The sequence below is a fragment of the Coffea arabica genome, chromosome 7c (genome assembly GCF_036785885.1).
Source record: "Coffea arabica cultivar ET-39 chromosome 7c, Coffea Arabica ET-39 HiFi, whole genome shotgun sequence".
Lineage (NCBI taxonomy): Eukaryota > Viridiplantae > Streptophyta > Magnoliopsida > Gentianales > Rubiaceae > Coffea > Coffea arabica.
The window spans coordinates 8,011,561-8,020,083 of NC_092322.1; the positions used below are offsets into that span (position 1 = coordinate 8,011,561).

At 36.4% G+C, this 8,523-nt stretch overlaps 1 protein-coding gene across 1 annotated transcript; it reads right to left on the bottom strand.

The window, feature by feature from the left end:
- Positions 1 to 78: 78 nt before the first annotated feature.
- LOC113699471 (ammonium transporter 2 member 3-like) lies at positions 79 to 2,980 on the bottom strand. The gene is made up of 3 exons (XM_027219842.2): positions 1,542 to 2,980; positions 993 to 1,278; positions 79 to 875 (listed from the first exon to the last, which is right to left on the bottom strand). Exons 1-3 carry the CDS (start codon positions 2,142 to 2,144, stop codon positions 346 to 348), a joined length of 1,419 nt encoding a protein of 472 aa, XP_027075643.1. The 5' UTR covers positions 2,145 to 2,980; the 3' UTR covers positions 79 to 345.
- Positions 2,981 to 8,523: the final 5,543 nt, after the last annotated feature.

The window sequence follows — 8,523 nt, forward strand, 5'->3', positions numbered from 1 at the left end:
AGAGAGTAATAGCTACTGATATTCTACATTGATTACACCAAAATGGACTTAGCAATTGGCACTTCTATGACGCTGGTATTGTAAATTGTTATTATTTTCACCGAGAAGAACATAATAGACAGAAAGAGGGCATCTCTTATGTGTCCAAGTTAAGTGTTTGAGTAACTACATTTCTTGATCCAATATTGCGAAAGGCAATGATTCTATAGCAAGTTATATGTGCAAATATGAGTGAAGCCGGTAGAGGGACTTGTGTTGGCGTCCTGGCACAACCAAAGAGAATATATCACACTGTAATCACAGGTGCTGAGGTTTAGGCAAGAAGTGACAGTTTATGTGCTTTTCTTAGTGCCTTCGACAAAATGAAGGGATTTTTGGGGTCATGTTGAACTTCAGGGGGGGAGGATGCCTCTCTCCATCTCCCCACAAAGCATACGCTTCTTCTCCATGTACTGCATCATCTCCTACCTCGAGGTCATCTTCATCCATCCTGAGAGCTACAACCCGACTAACTAAAATGCAGATCAAACTAGTAACTACTGCATTCCAGACAGTAATGAAAGCTGCCCCTGCAAGCTGATAGAGCAATTGATAAAAACCCTCAAGCTTCTTCCCCTCAATTAAACCGTACAAAAATCCTGGACCATAACTGATTGTACCAGAGCCGTAGAAGTCCCTTAGTAGATTCGGCTTTGCAAAGATGCCTGAAAGAAGTCCTCCAAGGATACCAGCCACGGCATGAGTGTGAAAAACGCCTAAAGTATCATCAACCTTCTGGAAAAATGCTAATTTCTTGTGCAAAATCATCATAGTGTACCATGGTATTGAGCCAGACATGACCCCCATTAGCATTGCTGCCCATGTGTCCACAATTCCTGCCAAAGCAATCACAATGTTACCTTCGGATGTCGAGTTTCAGTACCAGGTTAGTACCATGAAGCAGAAATCATACCATCAAACTAATTTTTACTAGAATTATTGCAACACCAAACCTGCTGCTGGGGTGATGCATACAAGTCCAGTGATCATTCCCTGAACAGCCCCAATGACCGAGCTCTTCTTATAGTAAATCAGGTCCATTGAAAGCCATACCAAGACACTAGTAGCAGTGCAGAGATGGGTATTTAGGAAAGCAAGTGATGTAATAAGACCAGCTGATAGCGGTGATCCACCATTGAAACCACTCCATCCCATCCACAAGAACCCTGCACCTCCCAGCATGTGAATTTTGTTGTTTGGTGGAAAATGTTGCCTATCGTGTGAAAGCCTCGGTCCTACCTAGCAATTATCCCCAGTGATCATATTAGCACAAGTATTAATCTACCAAAAATTAGCTTTTGCTGATTTTGATAATTCTCTATAATCACTTTCCACAATCAGATTTTGCAAGATTTAAAGCAAACGAGAACAAGGCCAAAGACTTGATCCCTTGTCATTTTTGAAATGGTGCCTAATAAGTGAGGTGTTGCATGAAAACATAGAATGCAGAGAACAGAACGAAACAAAAGATAGAAATATCGAGAGTAAGATGATTTAAGTACCCAATAAGCTGCAGTAAAGCCAGCAACACCAGAAGAAAGATGAATAACATAACCACCAGAGAAGTCAATAATGCCACGAGTTTCAAGAAATCCAGAGCCCCAAATTGTATGAGCCCCAACAGTATAAGACAACGTTAACCATAGCGGGACAAACAACATCCAGGCATAGAAATTCATCCTGCCAAGCAATGAACCTGCCAGCAATATAACAGTAATTGCAGCGAAAGCAAATTGGTAGAAAACATAGTCAGCATTAGGCAGGAAATATTCTTTGTATTGGCCGAGCAGATACTTTTGGGACATGGCCTCATTTGGCTTGGCTAATATGGCAGTCATATCGGTCCCAAAAGACATGCGATGGCCCCAAAGCACCCAACAAATCAAGACAGAAGCAAAGGCGTAAAGAGCCATGAAAGCAGAATTCACAGCCCATTTTTTCTTGACCATACTGCCATACAAAATCACAAGCCCCGGAACACTTTGGAGTCCCACCATGGCTGCTGCAGTTAGCTCCCATGCGTTGTCTGCCCTGTTTAGCCAGTCTGGGTAAGGCGGGCCTGGTTTGAGCCCAGAAGGTAGTGCTGTAACCTTCTCTAGAGCCATTCAGGAAGAACAAAGTGAGATGGGAAAAGGGAAATTTTGGAAATTTCAACTCCAATGGTGATGTGTAAAATACATAAGAGTTACAAAGTCTGCAAGGTCGATAAGTTTATGCATTGGAATGATCTAAGTTTTTTGGGCTTATACAGAATCTCTTAACATTCTTTGCTGTCGGTTTTTAACTTCCAAAGTCTGTTAGATTCATTCTCATTTCTCAATTTTTTTTTTAATTTTTGGAAAAAAAAATGTTGAAAATCGGTAGATCAATATTCAAGCCCTCCATATGTAACATTACGATTAGGATAGTAATTATCATATATACTATCTGCACTAGATAATATATTTCGGTTACAATTATATTAGAACCAAGTTTCAGGGTTCAATCAAATGGAAAAGTAAGGAAATTTGCAGAGATATGTCAACATATTATATATTGTGCTGGCTAAGGACAAATCAATGGTTGGCATTTAATCAAGATTCATTTGAGAATCCGCAAAAGGAGACGCCAAGCCATTTGTAAAATTGTGATTGATGGCGACAAGTCAAGTAACGCAAGAAATTAATACAACACCACCTGCTACCTAGATTCATGGTGAAAGATAATCAGTTGTTTTTTTCTTGTTATCTTTATTAAAACTCCGCTCATAAGGGGATAAAATATACAATTAATATGATACTGGCCAGAGGTGTTCCAATACTACAGGTACCTTACAAAGATTCCGTGGAATTCGATGGATGATGCAGCCAGTACATGAATCTTCTTTACCCCAAAAAAAATAAAGGCACTGGTAGAGGATTCTATGTTATGCTTCTCACATAGTAACTTTAAAAGCAAATGGCATTCAGAAACTTCCAATGGGGGCGGAAAATTAAAGGAGGTGCATGGCCATGATGTGCAAAGTCTACCAAGAAAATAACAAGAACCTAAATATAGATAACAAAACTAAGGAGGATGAATTAATATCTCGCAACCAATATAAATAAGGAAACGTAGCTCGAGGAGACTGCAATTGGTAAACGTCTACCAGATCTTACCATATCGAATAATCATGATTTTACATTACACCCTCCAATGTTAGTTGTCAAAATGAAGAAGAAGAAGAAGAAGGAAAAATGAAGAAAAAGGTTAATCAGCTCTCCGAAATGATGAAACATATGTATGTATGTATGTACATGACATTGGAAGGTCTGTTACAAACCAAAACCGATCGATCAATTGCGAAAAAAACTACAAAACAAGACTATCAAATCTTGCTATATCTGCGCCAAAAGATTAGCATGACGATACACCTTCTAACAATATAAAATCTGGATCTCTGTTCTTTTATCATCGCAAAACAAGATCCTCCACCACCTGCTGCTGCTTGCTTTTTCCTCGCACGATGCCCGATACTACAAGAAACCCTCTTCTCCTGGCAAAAATTCTGCGCAGAAGCACATTGGCCCATCAAAAAAGGGATCGAATCCTAACCCCTTAACCCAGAATATATATATATATATGTACAAAACTATGGCCTTCCCTTGCCAATCCCTCCTAAATATTTTTGATCCTGTTCGTTAGCAAGCAACAACCCTCCTCAGAGCTGTGCATATATAAGAACCTTCAACAAGGGACCGGAATTTTTGTTAGAAAAGCAAATTCTATAGCTTCAAACCTTTCCTTGAGAAGTATTTGCGTGCAATTCTTTAAAGCAATAATTTGCTCTACGTATGCCACGTGAAACAATTTTTTCAGAAGCAAATGCTAGAAGCATGGAGAGACCGGCTCTGCATTTTATTGAGCAGTTCAGTCGTGGAGCTAGCGGGCACTAACGTTTACGTTTAGTGAATGATTGGTTGGCTAAGAAATCGGGTACAGTAATCAAAATAGTATATTTGATCGGATGTACGAAGAGAAAACCTCGGACCGCGTATGTTGCGTTTGTAAATTGTAGTAATCGAGCTGTTCAGAGGCAGGAAAAACACGCAAAACTCCTTGTTTTCATGACTTCTATACCAAACGCTTCTATGCCAAACGCGGAAAATGACGTCTTCTTTTTTTTTTTTTTTCTGCCCTTTTCCTTTCTTCCATGGGGAGTGTCGCAAAAATAAAGAAAAAAAAGGGGTATTGACAGATTGGCCGTGAGATTTATCAGACAAAGGGATAAGAGGAAAATTTTTTAAAAAAATAAGGAGCGTGAACCACTTTCTTATATACTACTCCATCCGTCCCACTTTGATAGTTCTGTTTTCCTTTTTCATATGTCCCAAATTGTAATCCACTTTCCAATTGAAAAATGTAGTTGTATTTTAATTTTTCTAAAATACCCTTATTCAATGTAAGTTGTTACTATAAACCTACTACATTTAATGAAAGTTGACTCTTTTTTAACCATCAATTCAAGTTCTTATAAAAGTTGTACTCTATTTAATGTAAGGATATTTTAGAAAAATATCAATCTAAATTTATTTTTCCAACAAAGTTAATTACTTTTTCTTAAACTGTGTGAAAAAAGAAACAGGACTGTCAAAGTGGGACGGATGGAGTATATATAGTCAAAATAGACTTAGCAAAGTCGTAATTTGTAAAGCAAATCATTATTCTTTATCATGCTATGGAAGCTTTGAAGTACAATACAAGATTTTAATACGCGAGTTGTTGGAGGAAAGTACACGAACCATTTCTGATCTTCAAACTCACTACCTTGATTTTGACAGCTACTAAGATGTCCAGTAGCGTTGAGGCGTGTAGAACGCTCTTTTAATGATGATAAGCGCCCCTATGGTATTTTTTAACTGATTCAGAAAGTCTAGCGTGTTGTTTCCAGGATACAATAGCCCAACTCTATAGTTGTTACTTCCCTTTAATCTGCACAACCAAGAGAAGCAAAAGCTCCCCAATATCTTACTTTGTCCAAAGAAAATTAGAATGAGGGAGAAACAAACGAGTGTAAGAAATATAGTATTAGAATAATCTTTTTGTTGAGAGAAATGCGTTAAAAAAATTTCTCCAAAGGACTTTACAATTTATAGGTTACAAGAACCTTTAGAAAATAGGTTGAATGTCTAAGTTCAATGTATAATGGGTTTTTCATATTAAAATGTAGTTAATTTGTAGAATTTGTAACCTAAAAATTGATTCATATTTGAATGTTTATAAAGACTCAATAATTCTTCATTTGACCAAATAATTCATTTGTAACTCCTATTCAAATAACTGTATAATAACTCCATTCAAAATGTATTGTAACTTCCAATATTATAATTCCCATAACTCCCAAATAAATTTTTAAAACTCCTTATAAAGATTTGGTCAAGACAAAATTAAGATTTTATTAAAATACACCAACATGAGTTTGTCAAAATCTTCTGTTGTCTGAGTGATGATTATATTACTTATTATTGATTTGCTAAAAATTATTGTATTCCTCATAAAAAAAATTCAAAGTAAAATAAAAGAAAATTAGTGTAACTTGTAAAATATTGAATCTTAACTAAGAGTGAGTGCTGTGAATGATGGGATTTGAATCCTCTGCAATTACATGCGAAAATGTAGTGGACGGCTAGATTTGACGGCTGAGATTGGCCTAGTCGCATTCGAATTAATCTTGACCGTTGATCAAATTCAACTAAATTTCAAATCAATAGCTAAAATCAACTTGAACTCTGCAACAAATTCAAATGAATTCCAAATCAATGGTCAAAATCAACTTGAACTCGACTGGACCGCCCAAACAATCTATTGAATTGATTATTGTATTGCTCATAAAAAAAAGTCCAAAGTAAAATAAAGAAAATTGGTTGTAACTTGTAAGGTATTGAATCTTAACTAAGAGTGAGTGATGTAAACGGTGGGATTTGAATCCTCTGCAATTACAAGCGCAACTGTAGTGGACGGCTAGATTTGATGGCTGAGATTGGCCTAGTCGCATTTGGATTAATCTCGACCTTTGATCAGATTCAAATGAATTCCAAATCAATGGTCAAAATCAACTTGAACTCGACTGAACCGCCCAAACAATCTACTGTAATCCACTCGGAGAATTTTTCTGTTTTCTCTTTTTAAATGTGTGGGTGAGCTATTGAAATTAAACTACTCTTATTAATAGTATTTGATAAGATGTTAATTGTCTCATATTACGTTGGTAACTAAATTGCCAAAAATAAGCTGGCCACAGTAGGTATTTTTTCATACCTTGAAGTTAAAATAAACTAAAAGACGTGTTAGCACACTTCTGTAATTTAGATGGGTTCAATGTAGGATGGTAAACAATCCTATTAGATTTTCCTTCCCTTCAGTGTAGGATAGTACAGGTGTTGTTAATTATAAAAAAAAAAAAACCAATTATTATAATACTACTACTACGTCAGTGACAAGTCTGTAGTAAGCCAATGTGATTACCTGTTTTAATGTTTAAAAAAAAAAAATGACTGATGGTATTTGCAACCTCGCTTCATCATATTTTGACATTTTTGTCGTTTCAGTCAATTTATGGTTACATTAAATAAGGAGCTGTACTGTGGCTGTTATTTCTGTTTACCATTTAGTGCTAATGTATGCAATACGTATGATCTCTCTTTGGCTGCATCAGCATCCCAATTGGTTCCAAATGATATTTTTCAAAATGAAAAAACCACTGGGGTTGGATACGAGTCGAGTCGAGTACTCGAGCTTAACTCGAACAATGCTGGCATCCTACTTGACTCGAGCTCGAGCTTGATTGAGTCGGGAAATGAAGGATTGAATTCGATTCAGAGAAAATGTTTAAAAAAAAAAAACTTGAATTCGACTCAATATGGCTCGAACAATTATGTTATTACATTTTTGCTATTAAAGAATTTAATTAAGTAAGCAAACCAGCTTGTCAATTAATTGAAACATAAACCCTTAATGGCAATTTCATAATTAAAATATATATTATTCAAATTAAAAAATACTCTACGAGTAGCTCGTCCGTCTCAAGTACCATATATTCGAACTCGAAACTCGACTTGCATCCCTACTCGAGCTATTGGATCTTGGGCTCAAACTGAGTTTGAATCAAGTAGTTGATTGAGTTGCTCGCGAGCTACTCGTGAGTAGCTCGGCTCGCAATCAGTCCTTTCAACCACCATAGATATAATCTTTGTGAATTTAAAGTTAATAAAATTCTAATTTCAAAAGTTAATAAAATTCTAATTTCAAAAGTTAAGCTACTACTTTGGAAATTAGCTAGTTAAGTACAACAACAATTGCCATTATGCATGAATAGACATCTCATAGGCCCAAAAATCACAAAAAGGTAGTTCACCTAATAAATCTTGACTTTTTAAATCCTCCATTCTAATATTTTCAAAATACACTATGGTCATCAATGTTTCACCAGCCATATGTGAAAAGCAACTGCGTATTAAATATACTAGTACAATAAATCCTTACTTCAAAATCGATGCTTGTAAGGTAAAAAAAAATTTTTTGAATGGGTTCGACTCCGATTGTTACTATGGGTCAAGACATGCACTAGGATCATAACTTACTTATAGGAATTTTTACAAATTGTCTACCGACACCGCCTTCATATTAACAGTAGGATTCGAAATTTGAACACATTACTTTTTGTGAAAAAATAATTTGTCCTTAACAATTGAGTCAACTCGTGTTGGTGGTGCATTATTATTTATTCACCGTAAGCTTTCACTAATATATTTTTCAAAAAGAAACATAGGAAAAGAGATTGATATTTTATAAGTGCATTTAAGCCCAAAACTTTAAGCTACCAATAATAATAACATTTTCATTTCTTGATTCATGATTAGGCTGTTGCATTTAGTGCAATTCAAAGTGCAAATTGACAATCGAACGTGTTCGAGTTTACGGTGGTAACATGACTGAGAATGTGATGCCTGCTTTTCCTCGTATAGCAATTACAGTAGCAACAGTTATGGAGGAGGCAGGCCAAAGGGTCACCACTGAAATGGTTCGTCCAATCGGAATTATTCATCTTCAAGATCAGAAGCAAGTGAGGTTCCTTCAATGGCAGTGGTATAAATAAAAGCACAGGCCAGCGAACCTGAGTGTCAACTGTTTGATTCCCTGCTGGTTAGTTTGGCATTAATGGTTGTTGCGGGCTATCGGTTACTCTCTCCTCTTTCATGCAGTGCATTATATCTGTGGGATCAAGAGAGAGAGACCTTCATAAAGAGAGATTCCCTTCATTTATGGCAAGGCCTCGCTCGTCTGCTACCACAGCTATAGCGAGTATCACCATCACGGGCAATCCGTTTTGGTTTGATGTTTCCCTAGCTTCACCTTTCATTAGGAAAAGAAGCAACCCTTTTCTTCCTCAACCCGATTACTTGTATTCTTTCGGAAAATGCAAAATAGACCATTCATTTAAATTTACGCCTCAGAAATTCTACTAGA